The 17,781-nt window shown below is 38.9% G+C and overlaps 1 protein-coding gene across 2 annotated transcripts in view; it reads left to right on the forward strand.

Moving 5' to 3' along the window:
- The window catches only part of PHEX (phosphate regulating endopeptidase X-linked), a gene marked incomplete at both ends in the record, with an annotated part of 195,990 nt that extends 178,584 nt beyond the window's left edge, over positions 1-17,406 (forward strand). Inside the window, 5 exons of one of the 2 annotated variants that reach the window (XM_079764383.1) lie at positions 2,322-2,448; positions 7,816-7,881; positions 8,891-8,995; positions 14,568-14,644; positions 16,949-17,406. In XM_079764383.1, coding sequence (XP_079620509.1) covers positions 2,322-2,448; positions 7,816-7,881; positions 8,891-8,995; positions 14,568-14,644; positions 16,949-17,051 — 478 coding nt within the window. The remainder of the gene's footprint in view (positions 1-2,321; positions 2,449-7,815; positions 7,882-8,890; positions 8,996-14,567; positions 14,645-16,948) is intronic. The other variant, XM_079764384.1, reaches the window with a different exon arrangement.
- Positions 17,407-17,781: the final 375 nt, after the last annotated feature.

Consider the following 17,781-nt stretch of genomic DNA (forward strand, 5'->3'; position numbering starts at 1 on the left):
AGCTTGGCTGACTGGTTCCTTTATACCGTTTCAAGGATTATGCAATGCTCAATCTCTGTTTTTCTCTATGCTGGCATATATTCAGAATTTTAAAAAGGCTATGCTTCCCTAATAATGCATAATATAGAATATGCTATATATCCTGAAGACATTTAAGCAAAAGAAAAGAGCAGAATATGGCATAAACTAAAGAAATGATCACTCCTTGGGAGTTACCATTTTTAGACAGCACTTCTTTCTCCTTTATGTTTGGAGTATTATTGGAAAGCCATATGAAATCTCCAAAAGTTATGAATTAGCAGTAAATTATGATTACATCTACATCCACACCAAGATTTCCATGTAGACCCAAGAACCCGGCTGGCTCAAGGCACTGTTTAATAGAGGGACCTCTTTCTTTCATGTCTGTGATATCTCCAACATCCTTTACTGGGTGCCTACCCAGGGCCAGAGACCATTTTGGTTCTTTTCCTTCTGGACAATTCTTCCTGTGTTCCCATTAGCCCTTCCTTAGTCACATAGGCTTTGTGCTCTCCTGGTCTTTCCTCCCTGTTAAAATATAGCTGCCTTGTAGTCATCTGAATACCCAGAGCAATACTTTCTAGCTTTGCATGCTTGGTTTATCTGAGAGGATAGGCTAAGATAAGAAACAAAAGCCAGTATTGGCCTCTTGGTTCTGGGTCTTTCTTCCTAGGAAATTTAAGTACAATTCTTCCTCAGAATCTTCTAGATGCCTTCAGGATTGTCTCTCAAAGGACAAAATCTAATGATGGCAATTTCACTCTGTAATCAGTACTTAGAACAGTACATTGTACATATAATGACATGCCCAGTATCTATTTTATAATTGGTTGGTTAGTGGTTGGAGGACGGTGACTCCATACTCTTCCAGAGAGGGTGGTAGTGGCATCTAGCCTTATTGAAGAGCTTCATATTATTCCAATTAACATCTATATATATATATATATATATATATATATATATATATATATATATATATATATTATTGATTTCAGAGAAGAAGGAAGAGGGAGAGAGAGATAGACACATGGATGATGAGAGAGCATCATTGATCAGCTGTCTCCTGCACAACCCCTACTGGGGGATGGAGCCTGCAACCTAGGCATGTGCCCTGACCAGGAATCAAACTGTGACCTCCTGGTTCATAGGTTGATGCTCAACCATTGAGCCACATCAGCCGGAGCAACTAACATCTTTGGTTAGGGAGCTTTCTTTTATGCCCAACAAAGAGTTCTCTGCATAATTAAGTTTAAACTAGCCCTAGCCGGGTTGTTCAGTGGTTAGAACATTGGCCTGCAGACTGAAGGGTCATGGGTTCGATTCTGGTCAAAGGCACATACCTCGGTTGCAGGCTCGATGCCCCAGTGCCAGTCGGGGTGCGTGTGGGAGGCAACCAATCAATGTGTCTCTCTCACATCAATGTTTCTCTCTCTCTCTCTCTCTCTCTCTCTCTCTCTCTCTCTCTCTCTTTCCCCCTCCCTTCCATTCTCTCTAAAAGAATCAATGGAAAAAGTATCCTGGGATGAGGATTAGCAACAACAACAACTAAAGTAAACCAATAGTAATCTTGAGTGAGTACAGAAGATAGTTCAGATACACTCAAACATTTTTGAAGGGTATAGAGAAAGTGAAGAGTGAGCCTGTAGAAAAAATACAAAAACATTTCCCATTATGTTTTGGAGATTTCCATTCTTGTTCCAAGTTCTCTTTTTAGAGCAACCTTCCTGTCATAGCAGGACAGATGGGCCTTCCATCCACACTGATGGCTGTGGAATGATTCATAACACAGGTTTTATGTGTCTCTCAGTTCCTGGCAACTTGGAGGAAACACGTTCCTATAGGGTTGAGTCAGGGGCTGTGGTTGCAGGGTGTGAATGACACATTAGGGCTGTTCCTATGGATCATTTGGAATTTCACTGGTATGTTTATTCCGACTCCCTCCACGGGCTTTCTGAATGAAGCCATTTAATTTCATAATCCAGAGAAGATTTTGGGTCAGATTAGGTGACTACAGAGAATCCAAGATTGGTTAAGAATGGTGCGTGCCATAAGCTGATGAATCTTATTAAAATGCTCTGTGTTGCTTCGAAGGAAAGAACTTCCTCAAACCTCTTTCTCCTTTTTCCTCTTTTACAATGAACCTTTAACACTGGGGAGAAGGTGGGAGCAGCTCCCAGGAGTAGTCCCTGTTGCTTGGGACTTCCTTTTCAAGACTTGTTGAAATGAGGGATAGGGAAGATGAAGAAATTAGTTTCCATAAATAATACAAATATATTCTAACTTGCCTTTTTGCTAGGTAGAAAATATGATAAAAATGGAAACCTGGATCCTTGGTGGTCTCTAGACTCCGAAGAAAAGTTTAAGGAAAAAACAAAGTGCATGGTTAACCAGTATAGCAACTATTACTGGAAGAAAGCTGGCTTAAATGTGAGTATGACAGTGGTGAAGGGGACATATTGTGGATTTTTTCTCGTTTGGATGTTAGCTTGCTTTAGACCATTGGTGCTCAAAGTGTGGTTCCCAGGCCAACAGCTTCATTCTCCCCTGGGGAATTTTTAGGAATACAAATTCTTTTATTTTTCCAGTTCACTCACATTTGGGGAAGAAGGTTGTGTCAAGATGTGCTGTGTTTTGGGGAGTAGTTAAAGTCCAAGTGTCTAGTAGTACAAGGGATTTTAGGTGTTAACTTTAAGAAGCATGGATTTACTTTATAGCCATCGGGTTGCCACAGGATGGCAAGGGACAAATTCCAACTTTTGGTCCTGAACAAGATAGCTAGTCACCCATAACATTTTAAAAAAATTTAATTTATTGAGGTGACATTGGTTAATAAAATTATACTGGTTTTCAGGTATACAATTCTGTAATGCATAATCTGTTTATTGTATTGTGTGTTTATTGCCCCAAGTGGTGTCTCCTTCCATTACCACTTAACTCCCTCTTTACCGTTTACCTCCCCTACCCTTCTCTTTGGCAATCACCATACTGTTGCCTGTGTTCATGAGTCTCTTTTTTCTTAGCTTAATCCCTTCACCCTTCTCACCCAGCCCCCTCCCTCCTCCCCTCTGACAGCTGTCAGTCTGTTCTCTATCTATGAGTCTGTTGCTATTTTGTTTATTAGTTCATTTTGTTCATTAGATTCCACGTATAAGTGAAATCATATGGTACTTATCTTTCTCTGACTGGTTTAATTCACTTAGTATAATATTCTCCAGATCCACCCATGCTAACAACCACCACTCTGTTCTCTTTATGAATTCAGTTTCATTTTTGTTCTGTTTTTTAATTCCACATATAAGTGAGATCATATGGTATTTATCTTTCTCTGTCTGACTTATTTCACTCTGACTTATTTCACGTAGCATAATACCATCTATTGTTGCAAATGGTAAGATTTTCTTACTTTTTTTATAGCTGCATAGTAATCCATTGTATAAATGTACCGTAACTCTTTTATCCACTCATCTACCGATGGACACTTGGGCTGCTTCCAGAATTTAGCTATTGTAAATAATGCTGCATTGAACATAGTGATGCATATATTCTTCCAAATTAGTGTTTTGGGCTTCTTTGGATGTATTCCCAGAGTGGAATATCTGGGTCATAAGGCCGTTCCATTTTTAATTTTTTGAGGAAACTTCATACTGCTTTCAACAGTGGCTGCACCAATTTGCACTCCCCCCAAATGTGCATGAGGGTTCCCTTTTCTCCACAACCTCTTCTACCCATGTTTGTTGATAGTAGCCATTCTGACAGGTGTGAGGCGATGTCTTGTTGTAGTTTTAATTTGTATTTCTCTGATGCTCCACTGCTTTTTTTATACTGAAACAAAGAACAGCAACCTTATAAATAAGCTGTCCATCTCCTGTAATGACTAGATGAAATTATGTAGTTTTCCAACAATTCTTGCTCAAATATTTCCATGAAAAATGTCCAAGGTATGCTCCCACCCTAACCAGTAGTCAAAATTATAAAGAGCCCAGCTAAACTATTTCTTCACGGTAGAATAGCAGTACTGTCAAGGAAGCTCTGCTGAGAGAATCAGTAGCCTTATTTATTTTTTTCTCTTAAAAATTTTTAATTCAGCCCTGATTGGTTTGGCTCAGTGGATAGAGCATCGGCCTGCTGACTGAAGGGTGACGGGTTCGATTCCTGTCAAGGGCATGTACCCCAGTTGCAGGCTCGATCCCTAACATCAGTCGGAGTGTGCAGGAAGCAACCAATCAATGTGTCTCTCTCACACTGATGTTTCACTGTATCTCTTCCTCCCTTCCACTTCCTCTAAAAACCAATGGAAAAATATTCTCGGGTGAGGACTAACAAAAAATAATTTTAATTCAGTTTATTTAAATTGAAAACAAAACAAAAACAAGTTCACTCATTTCCTCTACCCCCACCCTCTGCCTCTAACAACCACCACTCTGTTCTCTTTATGAATTCAGTTTCATTTTTGTTTTGTTTTTTAATTCCACATATAAGTGAGATCATATGGTATTTATCTTTCTCTGTCTGACTTATTTCACGTAGCATAATACCATCTATTGTCCATCCATGTTGTCTTAAATGTCAAGATTTCATTATTTTTTATGGCTGAGTGGTATTCCATATTGTGTGTGTGGGGGGGTGTTTCAAATCTTATTTATCTATGCATCTATCATTAATGGTCATTTAGATTGTTTCTACTGCAGTGAATATGGGGGTGTATATATCTTTTTGAATTAGTGTTTTCATTTTCTTTGGATACATTCCCAGAAGTGGAATTGTTGGATCATATGGTAATTCTATTTTTAATTTTTTGGAGGAGCTTTCATACCATTTTCCATAGTAGTTTCATTAATTACATTCCCACCAAAAGTATACAGGGGTTCCTTCTATACGCCTAGCCAACACTTGTTATTTCTTTTCTTTTTAATAGTAGCTATTCTAACAGCTGTGAGCTGATATCTCATTGTGGTTTTGATTTGGATTTTTCTCATGATTAATGATGTTCAGCATCTTTTCATGTACCTATTGGCCATCTATATGTCTTCTTTGGAAAAAAGTCTATTCAGATCCTCTGTCCATTTTTATTTTTATTTTTTAATTTTTAAAAAATATATTTTATTGATTCTTTACAGAGAGGAAGGAAGAGGGATAGAGAGCTAGAAACATCGATGAGAGAGAAACATCGATCAGCTGCCTCCTGCACACCCCCTACTGGGGATGTGCCCGCAACCAAGATACATGCCCTTGACTGGAATCGAACCTGGGACCTTTCAGTCCACAAGCTGACTCTCTATCCACTGAGCCAAACCGGTTTTGGCTCCTCTGTCCATTTTTAAAAATTGAATTTTTTTTTGCTATTGAGTTGTATGAGTTCTTTGTATATTTTATATATTAGCCCTTTATCTGATAAATGATTTACTAGTACAATTATTTTCTCCCCTTCAGTAGGTTTCCTTTTAATTTTGTTGATGGTTTCCTTTGCTGTGCAGAAGCATTTTAGTTTGATGTAGTCCCACTTGTTCATTTTTGCTTTTGCTTTTGGTGTCAGATTAAAAAAAAACACCACTGTTAAGGGGCTCGCACTGCCTGTTTTCTTCTAGGAGTTTTATGGTTTTAGGTGTTTAAGTCTTTAATCCATTTTTGAGTTAATTTTTGTTTGTGGTGTAAGATAATATGTAAAGCTGGAGTGGTAACTTTTTGAGACTGAAGCTGGGAAAGTCCTGGGTGATTATAGAGATCAATGTTATCTGAAGACTTGTTTTCATTCGTTTGTATTGCCTGATACTTGGGTGATTGGGCTAGCATGAAAATAAAGAGTTGATAGGATCCATGGCTTGCAGGTTTAGAACAGGGTGTATTGTTTCCTGTTGCTACTATAGCAAATCACCACAAACTTTGTGACTTGAAATAACACAACTTTATTATTATACAGTTCTGTATGTCTGACTCAGGTCTCACTAGGACTGCTTTATTTTCTAGCTGCTCTAGGGAAGAATCTGTTTCCTTGCCTTTTCTAGCTTTTACAGGCTTCCCACATTCCTTGGCTCATGGCCCTTTCCTTCTTCAGCACCAGCAATGCCGGGTTGAGTCTTTTCACATTGCATCACTCTGAGACACTCACTCTCCTGACTTCTTTTTTCTCTTATTTGAAAAGGACCCTTATAATTACACTAGAGGCCTGGTGCATGAAAATTTGTGCACTCGGTGGGGGGGGGGGGCGTCCCTCAGCCCTTCCTGCGCCCTCTTGCAGTCTGGGAGCCCTCAGGGGATGTCTGACTGACAGCTTAGGCCTGCTGACTGGCGGGGCTGATTGGGGGACAGCACTGGCTGGCAAGCACCCAGCCCCACCCCCCCATTGCCCTGTAGCTGCCGCTGCCTACTGATCGCTGTCCCCTCCCTCTGCCCGCTGGCACCCACCTTGGCTGGCCTGGCACTGCCCGCTCGCCATCCCCCCTCCCCCCCGCTGACCGGTTGTTCCGCTGTTCAGTTGATTTGCATATTAGGCTTTTATTATATAGCATTAGACCTACTTGAACAATGCAGGCTAATATCTCCATATCAATATCCTTACCTTATCGTATTTTCTGGCGTATAAGACGACTGGGTGTATAAGACGACCCCCAACTTTTCCAGTTAAAATATAGAGTTTGGGATATATCCGCCCTATAAGATGACACCCAGCGTATAAGACGACCCCCGACTTTTGAGAAGATTTTCCTGGGTTAAAAAGTCGTCTTATACGCTGGAAAATACAGTAATCATATTTTAAAAATTTCCTTTGTCACATCAGGTAACATTTTCACAGATTCCAGGGATTAGACATAGGCATCTTTTGGCAGGGAACATTATTCTGCCTCCTATGCAGGGATGGGCAAACTTTTGTTTTGTAAAGGACCAATTGGTAAATAATTTAGGCTTTGTGGGCTATAAGTTCTCTGTTGCAATAACTCAACCCTGCCACAGTAGTGATAGAACAGCCACAGACAACATGTACATGAATAGGCATGTACATGGCTGTGTGCGAATAAAACTTGAATTATGGACACTGAAATTTGAACTTCACATAATTTTCACATACCCCAAAATATTATGATATAGCTTTCTTCTATCCCTCCTCCCCAAAGACTGAACAATGTAAAATCCAGTCTTACCTTGCAGCCTGTACAAACACAGCAGCAGGTTGGATTTTGGCTTGTGGGCTGTATTGGTTTAGATTGTTCTTTGTCATAGCCTATAAAAGGGTTTAAGGAATAATCTTCAAATGTTTAGAAGAATTTCTTCACCATGCTTGGCTAGTTATACATATTGCAAGCCTTGACCTTTGTTCCCCATGAAAACTACTCTCCTTTTAATTTTTCTTGGAAATTGGTGAAGGTGAACTGGTGATGGTTGGTCTGAAACTCTTGTTCCTATGTGATGGTAAATTTTTGGAAACATGAACACACTGAAAAAAATACATTAAGTGAGTTAATCAGATAAAGTAATCTGTATATTGACATTTTTATTTTTCCCCATTTAAACTAGAGTCACTGAGAATATTTTTTAACATTTTATTGGAGCTGGTTAAATGGGTGAGAATAAAGAGGTTGGTGAGAAAGAAATGTGTTGCATAATAAAATAGAAATTATTATATTCAGGAGCACCTTGCTGGGGTTAGTTTTCTATCTCAAAATATATTATGACTACTTCTGACTTATTGAATGTAATTTTCTCTTTAAAATATGGCACTTTTTATTGCTATCATATTTATGCCTCTTGCTGAATGATAGTTGACTGTGAAACACTCTTTTTTCCTTTTCTTCTTATTAGGTAAAAGGGAAGAGGACCCTGGGAGAAAATATTGCCGATAATGGAGGTCTGCGGGAAGCTTTTAGGGTATGTACTGCAACATTTGCTGTGATTTTTTAAATTAAGCTCTAAAACACCGTATGGGTACATCTCAATTTACAGCATAGTCATGTTCTTGAGGAATTAGATTTCTGTAAATTCTGTGAATTTCTGTAAGTAGAAATATATTGCCCCATTGACTGTATTATACTCTATTATATGAATAGAGCTACATTTCTTTTTTTCCTTTTTAGGGTGTAAAGTTACTTCCTAAACAATAATATTTATTATTAAGAATCATGTATTTAAAAGCTAGTTTTCAGATACATAATAAAAGATATATAATAATATCAAAGCAGGCTACAGAAATCTCCTGGGGGCTAGGTTCATATGAGTTTTCCTTCCTTATAATTTTCTCTTAAACTATCAAACTTATATATTATGACCAGAGGCTAGTGGTTCTCATATAGTGGGCCAGGTAAGAATCCATAATAATGCTTTCATCATCCACTGATTTGTGGTTAAACAAGAAACATAAGGGTGATATGGAAAGATTTTCATAAAGCTAAATCCATTCAATGTAAAGACCAGGGTGTTATTCCAAGATTAAATCCTTCCTCTATTATAGTTAAAATATATTTTATTTCTACAAGATGATGGTTATCGAAGATTATTGTTTTCCCTCTTACTTGGCAAAATTTAAAAATTGGCAGTATTTTGACCCCAAAATGTATTTCCATACGCTTTGTCATTGTGCTTGATTTGTTTGTTCCCTGGTAGGAAGAGAAAGAACATTTTTTCCCCCAGGGAGGGTAGTTATTGAACACTTTGGCCCTATTGCTTTGGTATTTATTGAATGTAAGGTCTTTTTGCAGGTGAACCCGCCTCACTGTTAAGCCATACAACATTGATTTGCATTTCCAGGTTTGTTTTCTTAAAGGAAACCTTGACAAAATACATTTTGCACATGGTAGAGGATATATTTACTATCTCTGCACTGGATGGAAAGAGAAAAGCCATCATTGCAGAGGATCATTCATTTTGCTTCTCTCACCAGGCTTATAGGAAATGGATAAATGACAAGAGGCAGGGAGTTGAGGAGCCTCTGCTACCAGGTATCACATTCACCAATAACCAGCTCTTCTTCCTGAGTTATGCTCATGTGAGTAGAACAAGGAAGGGACATCAAAGATGAAATGTGGGACTTTGGCTTGCTTCCTTGATCAAAAGTTTGGAACAAAAGTTTAATGGCATAACTTTGATTTTAGCTGAAATTTTATCTTGCTGCTTGTTTTCAGGGTAAATTTCATTTAAAAAATACTTTTATTGATTTCAGAGGGGAAGGGAGAGGGAGAGAGAGATAGGAACATCAATGATGAAAGAGCATCATTGATCAGCTGCCTCCTGCATGTCTCACACTGGGGATCTAGCCCACAATCTGGGCATGTGCCCTGACTGGGAATTGAACTGTGACCTCCTGGTTCATAGGTCCACGCTCACCCCTGAGCCATGCCAGCCGGGAAAATTTCATTTTTTAAGTGTTCTATGAGACATAAAGTTTTAGTCGATTATACTTTAATTGGAAGCATTTTTATATTCAGTATTATTTTCTCTTAGTTTCAGGTGTACAGCATCCTACATAATAAAATGGTAATATGTAAATTACCATCACTCCGCTACGCCCACGATTGGGCCAGCAGGAGGCGCAGGGGGCGGGACTCAGGGTGGCCGGGGTAGCTGATTGGGCCAGCAGGACGCTGAGCTCGTGGCACCACTGGCACCGCGAGCTCAGTGTCTGTGCCATGGCTGCGCCGGAGGCTTTCGGAAGGCCTGGTGCACCAGCGGATAGACAGCCAGCTCCCCCACTATCAAAAGCCAAAGCGGGGGAGCTGGCTGTCTGTCTGCTCCGGCACAAGGCCTTTCGAAAGCCTCCGCCACGCCAGAGGCTTTCAGAAGGCTTGGTGCACCAGCGGACAGCCAGCCAGCTGGTGCACCAGGTGCATGATTAAATCATGCACTGGGCCTCTAGTATTAGATAATAACATACTTTACCAAACCTTGCCCATGATATTTCCAGTACCCACATGGATCACATATAGTTATTACAATATTATTCACTATACTAGAGGCCCAGTGTATGAAATAATGTGCACTGGTAGGGTCCCTAGCGGCTGCCGGCTGCCGGCCAGGTACTCCCTCCCTTCCCCCAGTCTCCTGCCCCTGCAGTCCCTGACCTGGGCCTCCCTCCCTTTCCCGGGCCAGCCCTGCCCCCTGGTCGAACTCCCAGTCAAGGGGACAGTTTGAATACTACATTTTTATTATATAGGATTCCCTGTGCTGTACTTTACATCCCTGGAACTATTTTTCGACCACCAATTTGTACTTTCCTAATTCCTTCACCTTTTTCATCCAGTCCCCCAACTATGAGACATAATTAATTGATTGAATCAAAGTTTTTTGGCTTTTTTTTTTATCATCAAGGGTTACTATGGTAACTCACTTGGTATTTGTGTAATATAGCCTGACTTCTCAATGTTACTATTTGATACTATTAATAACCATTTCTAGTGACTCATTCATTGGTGTTCTCAACTGTCAAATGAATATATGATGACTGTTAGAGCTGAAAACAACAACAATAAAGGCAAGAAGAGTCATGTAACTCTTTTGTGAGTTTAATAGGCTCTCTGAGCAGAAATAGAAAGAAGTGCACTAAATAAGGCACAATTCTGAGTTCCAGTCTTTGGCTAATGAAGCAAGTGCTAATTCGTTGCTATTAACTATATTAGTGGTTTATGTCACAAATGTGTAGGCCTCATGCTCAAAAACTCAGAGATGAATTGTGGAAGGTTCTGACACATGGCCTCAAGTGGGCAGATGTGTATCTGTATGCTCAACACTAGACAAGAGTTTTCATCAGTACAACCTTTGGTTCCTAAGTCAGTATTCTCTCTCAGTAAGTTCATGCATTCCCATGTATCCTTCAGTTAACTCTGGTTAAATGACTCTCACCTGTCTGGGGTCTTTTATTTCTAAAAGCTGGACATAACAGCTCTTAATAAATTATCATTTACTGACCCAATATCAGCAAAAGTGTAATCATGAACAAAATGACTTTTCTTTTAAGTTTTCCCATTTCTTTTAACACACCCCCAGTCTTTGGGTCTTCCTGCTTAGAAAATCTGGATTCTTAGGTCTTATTTGATTTATCTATCCTTGTTTTTATGACATATGCCCCAAAAGCTAGATGTTTCATTCTTTTAACTGCTCTTCAGATTCAGCCTCTCTTTCTCCCCATTACCCTATTTCATCATCTATAGGCTAGGCCTTGATCTTTTTTACTCTGGATTATTCCATCAGCCTTATGGCACGTTTTCCAGACTTTGGCATCTTTCCAACACTGTCTGTCTTACATACCACTGAAATACCACTTTTATTTCATTACTGACCAGCTAAAGAACTGCAGTGGCTCCCAAGTCCTAACGCATTGAGGCCAAACACTTTCAGTTACCTTTCTTAAAAGTTCTCCTCAGTCTTATCCAACTCTACCCACTAGCTCTTAATTCCCACAGCTCCATAAGACTCATCTTTTGCTGGGAAGGTGGCCTCACTTCCACCCCATGATGCCATGCCCATTACTGTCTCTTTGGCTTTGATTTTGATTTTCCTTCTATAATGTGACCCTCTGTCTTCTCCTCCCCCTCAGATTATTGAATCCCATATTTATCCTTCAGGATCCATGTCAAGTTCCACCTCCTCCACACCATCCATACACTTCCACAAGGACTCCAGTTCTCATTTTTATAAATCTCCAATTTTGTTATACTTACCTTCATTACCATGTAGTTGAATATTTAACTGTTCTCAAAATGTTGAAGACTTCTAGTTTAAATTCACAGTTAATCTTCTGGATCCTTACATTTCTTATGTATCGCCATAGCACCCAGCAAAGATGCTGGGTATATTGAAGATACTTGATAAGTATAAGACTAACACAGTTCAATGAAGGAGACTTGGTTATAGGTCAGTACTGGGTCATATATCTAAAATAAGCACACACACACATAGTCAGAACTTTCTAGAACTGGGATTAGCAAACTAGGACCAAAATATGACCTGCTGTGTGTTTTTATAAGTGCCATTTTATTGGAAAACAGCCATGCACTTTCTTTTACGTATTGTCCATGCCTGGTTTTATGCTACAACAGCAGAGTTGAGTAGTTGAAAGAGATCTTATGGTCAGCAAAACCTAAAATATTTACTATCTCTCCCTTTACAGAAAAAGTTTGCTGGCCCCTACTCTAAGGTGCAAGGTCCATCAGTTCTTACTCAGGTTCTTACTTACTAACTTAAGGTCCATCTTAGTTACATTCTAGTTCACAACAGCTCCTTGTAGATGAATGAAGTAAACTGATAGCAACATTAACAGTCATACTTTTGAAATGCCTCCAAATAAAATTCCAAACCATATCTGATTTTTTTAAACTAAAGAGATTTAGGAAACATGGAAAACCATTTTATATCACTAATGAGAAATTTATCTTGAAGCTTTTCCTACTGACAGAGTGAGGAGATTTTAAATATTTTGCACCTTGAAATATGTCTGCTTATAGGGAGCAAAGTTATTTTCCCTCCTGAGAAAGTCCTAGGAAAACAGTAACAACCATAATGTGTTTTTAGCATTCGCTTAAATGATATAGGAAGCAAAGACAATACTATACAATAATCCTATATAATAAAAGGCTAATATGCAAATCTACCAAATGGCAGAATGACTGGTCGCTATGACGCACACTGACCACCAGAGGGCAGACACTCAACACAGGAGCTGCCCCTGGTGGTCAGTGCGCCCCCACAGGGAGCGCTGCTCAGCCAGAAGCTGAGCTCATGGCTGGCGAGCGTAGCTCCCATGGCAGCGCTAAGGCCCCTCGGGGGATGTCCATTTGCTGAATGGGCCTAAGTTGGCAGGCCGACATCCCCCAAGGGGTCCCAGACTGCAAGAGGGCGCAGGCCGGGCTGAGGGACCACCCCCCCCTCCGCCATGCACGACATTTGTGCACTGGGCCTCTAGTGTAAGAATATAAGAAATATGGAGTGCTAGAAACAACTTCACAGTACCTAGCTTCTGAGGAAATTAAGGAATCATTTTAGAAAAAACATCTTCAAAGTTAACTTTAGAACCACAGAGACTGATGGTTTATCTTTATGAAAAGTGATAGCATCATACCGCCTTTCCTGCTTTCTATATCCCTATAGTTCCTGTGACCTGCCAATTTCCCCCTTCAGATCTTCTTATCTTTCTACTTCTTTCCATTCCCATTTCTACTCATTTAGTGGATATTCATTGGGAACCTTCCTGGGGCCCATGCATAAATAATCTTCTAACTAGTTTCTAATTTCCTTCTATATGCCCCTGACAGATACATCTTTCTAAAATATGATTTTATCATTTCCTGCTCATAATGATGTTTAGGTATAGTTTAAACACTTTAGGGTATTGGTCAGAATTTCAGAAACCTGGCACCATCACCCCTGGTCTCCCATTGCTGCCCATTAGGCACCACAGTCCAGCCACGCTGAGTGTCTTGCTCTTTTTATTTTTTCTCAAATATGTCTTTGCTTCCCTTTTCTCCTCCACTTTAAATCACCCCCCAATCATATTCATGTGTCCTAGTTCTTTTCATACTTCAAGACTATATCATGTTTCAAGACATGCTTCAAGTCAGGATTAAGTAGGTTATGGTACAGGGACAAACTAAACAAGGGAAGTTTATTTCTTGTTCATGATCTGTGTCCAACATCGGTCATTAATGGGTCTCTGCTTATAGTTATTACTCAAGGACCTGGGTTTTAGAGTCTTTATCTTGACGTGTGCTTCCATGGTCACCACAGGAGTAGGAAAGAAATATGAGGAAATGTGCACTGGTTCTTAGTGTAGCATCTTAAATTATTCTGAAGGCTCTTAAAACTTCTGCCAGTTTTTAAATCTTCTCTAGGAAGTGCCATATGTCAATTCTCCTAGTTCAGTGGTCGGCAAACTCATTAGTCAACAGAGCCAAATATCAACAGTACAACGATTGAAATTTCTTTGGAGAGCCAAATTTTTTTAACTTCAACTTCTTCTAACGCCACTTCTTCAAAATAGACTCGCCCAGGCCGTGGTATTTTGTGGAAGAGCCACACTCAAGGGGCCAAAGAGCCGCATGTGGCTCGCGAGCCGCAGTTTGCCGACCACGGTCCTAGTTCATTGGTCAGAGCAAGTGATATAGCCATGCCTAACTTCAAAGGAGATGGAGAAGTGTCCTCCTATCCAAGGGCTGGCCTAAGGTAGGGCAAGCAAAAAACTGACTTCTCATGACTATGCTTAATAATGGTGGTTGATTCATTTTATTGACTCAAATATGGTTACATTTGATAAGGGCTATTCCAAGCATGATATTAATTGAATGAATACATTGGTTGATTCCTGGGCATATATAGCGTTCTCTTGATTTATAGCATTTGTCTGGAAACCTTCCTAATTTACTCAAATTGTAGAATTATTTACAATGATAAAACCTACTCTAGGGATTAGAATAATAGATGTTACTACAGATTAAGGTTTTATCTGATTTACTGAAACTGTCATCCATTGAGTCTAAAATTACTCTTCAGTATAATATGGAGCAGTTAAAGCAGTAGAAAATGTGTAATTGGAATGGAAATGTAATTACCAGTATGCTTTTCTCTTCTAGGTCAGGTGCAATTCCTACAGACCAGAAGCTGCCCGAGAACAAGTCCAAATTGGTGCTCACAGCCCTCCCGAGTTTAGGTAAAAGGGCGAATGGGTGACACTAGTTTTTTTTTTTTTAACACTAGTTTTTAATGTACATCTCCCCTCCTCCTCCCCTATGCAGCCCTCTCAGCGCTTTACCAAATAGGTGATTTGAACCAAAGCCTGTATTGTGAATTGTGATATCTCCATTTTATAGGCAAAAATACTGGCCAAATAGAAACTAAGCATGGGCCCAAAAAGTCTCTTCTTAGACAAGGATGTGATCTTACGTACTGTGCCTTAAAACACAGAGAGCTCTGGTTTATTTTGTGTTATAGAATATACTGTTTAATGCATCTGGTTCTTTATGCAGCCGACCAACAAACATAAATGAGTGCCCATTTTCTGAATAGCTCTGAACACAAAGGAAGATATATGGTCATATTAAGCTATTATAATTCATATCTAGAGTAAAAAGCTCTGTATTTTGGCTTTTAGTTTGAATGTTATTTTGAAACATTTGCTTACATATGAAGGGAAAAGGATTATGAGTAACAATCTTATTTAATTGTCAAAATGTATAAAATATTAAGTAAAAATAAAATTAAGTTTAATATTACTTGGCCTGTGCTGGATGTCTAGCATAGTTTGAGGGAAATTTTCTATAGTAGGGGACAAGAATTATAATGGGAAATATAGGAAACCTTAACTATATTTATTCATTCTTTGCTTAGAACATTATATCTGTATATTTTTATATTTAATGTTTAAATGAGTACATTAGCATATTGCAAGAAAATCATCTAAAATTTCTCCTATATTTTAAAATGTTATTCCTAAAACCTTGCCTTAAACATGCTTCAGAAATTGACTATAAATTACCCAATAGCATAAAATCTAATCACTGTGTTAGAAATTCTCCCCCACTAGCCTAAACTGTCAAGAATGCTGACAGTCTCTAATGGACTAAAATGTGCGCCCTCTGACAAATGCGGTAGATTAATTACTCAACAGATAAGTTCTTAGAAACGAATTTCCTTTTACTAACTAGTTGCCTATAATGTTTGATTTTAGCTGATAATTTTGCAGAGCATACTCACTAATTATCAACTAAATTCTATCTTTAACACTTATGCAGGATGAATCACACCATGAAATATCCATCCCTACCTACACATCTCAACTAAAACACAGGAGATTATGGGGATGTTTTTTGGATATTGGCCATTATATTTATTCAGATGCTCATAGGTAAAGAAGTCATTAGGGAAGAAATAGTCAGTGACTGAGAATGCTGAATCTTCAAGTCAGCCCTTTGAACATGCAGTTGAGTAAGAAATAAATGAAGAGGGAGTTTTCTGCTGGCTTATTAGTGATATTTGCAATAACTGTATATTTTGAGTACGGCAGAAATCACACAATGGAAATACTACTTCCCCAAGGCAGTTACAACCAGAGTGCTAAGTAGTAATCTGCAGCCTTTACTGCAGTTGGGGGAACTTGCAAGAACCCCAGATTTTGAAGTTAATGCCAATAAAGCATTACTCACTAATAACTACTAGACACCATTCATTGGTTTGTTGTTACATGAACCAGATTCTAGATACATATGAGCCTTCGAACATAATAGGAATTTAGAGAAAGTGTTTGTGTAGAATGAATGGGTTCTTTAAAGATAGTGATAGCAACAACATGGTTGAATCTTATGGACATAAGTATTGAATAAAAGAAGTCAGTGACAAAAGAGTGCCTACTGTGTGGTTCCATTCATATGAAGTTCAAAAACAGGTAAAACTAATCTATGGCTATAGAAGTCAGACTAGTCGCTATCCTTGGAGGTGCTACTGGTAAGGCACACTAGGGAGCTGTCTAGGTGCTAGAAATATCTCATGTTTTGATCTGAGTGATAGTAACATGGGTATGTTATACACATAAAAAAAACAACTATGGGCTTTACATTTAAGACATGTGCACTTTATATCAGTTATACCTTCCCCAAAAAGGTAAAAAAATAGAGAAGCTAAGTATCGGTAAATTCTACAGTTTATAGGCATTTGTAAAGGTTTAGGATTATACAGTCTTATACTCATTATATTGGAACTGTAAATCCTACAGTTTATAGGAATTTGAAAATATTTGGAAGATGAATAGGATTGTTTGCCTGGTATTGAGGAGGTGCTGGTTCTAGTCTCAGCTCTGTTAAATTTTTTTGGAAGTTTACTTAAACATTTGGGGCTTCAGTTTATCTGCCCTATACAGAGATTAGATTACTGCAACATCCCTTCTAACAATATGCTGCTACACTTTTAATCAGAACCTGTTGATATATAAGAATTAAATGACATTAAATATCTTTTTTAGGGTCAATGGTGCAATTAGCAACTTTGAAGAATTCCAGAAAGCTTTTAACTGTCCATCCAATTCCACGATGAACAGAGGCACGGATTCCTGCCGACTCTGGTAGCTGGACTGCTGGTGTATGCCATCCCGAGAGAGCTGTACAGCGCCAGTAGAGGCTGCACTGAGCATGCACCGCCTACTGCGTTAGGCCTATATTCCCCTGAGGACCTTTATTTTTAATGCATTTTCATTATTTGGGTATTGCTTGGATCTAAACAGTATCTTTTCAAAGTCGTAAGCCTTAAAAAATGGAATACAAGAAGTGAACCAAGCATGTTTCTTTAGAGAACCAACCCAACAAAAATCTCTAGGATACTTAACTTTTGTTAAAACGCTATCTGCTGAACTGTTACAATTGTCCATTTTAGTGTGTCAGCCACAGCTAAGTGGTACATAGCATTTTAATCTACAGCTTTTCAGGGGCCTAAGTAGAATGTATCCAGAAAAAAATTCTGTCTTTTAAACTTTGAACCCTAAATGATGAGGACATGTTCGTGGATATCTGGGAGGTTTTCCTGCTCTGTGAAATGTGTTACTAGATTTTATGTATTGTCATTACCCAGCATTTATTAAATCTTAGGTAGTTACATTAGAAATATGTTATATCTTCATTTTATAATTTTTGATGACGTGCTTGACTTTAGCTTTGGAATCTATTGGGATGAAAATGGCCTCACAGCTTGTATCCGATGTAGCCGATTGCCTTGTTCAAGTCGGCATGAACAAGGCTGGGAGAAAGGCTACTTGGTAAAGGACTTGAGTTTATCAAATAGGAAAAACGTCCCAGAAGAAGT

This window comes from Cnephaeus nilssonii (assembly GCF_951640355.1).
Source record: "Cnephaeus nilssonii genome assembly, chromosome: X".
Taxonomy (NCBI): domain Eukaryota; kingdom Metazoa; phylum Chordata; class Mammalia; order Chiroptera; family Vespertilionidae; genus Cnephaeus; species Cnephaeus nilssonii.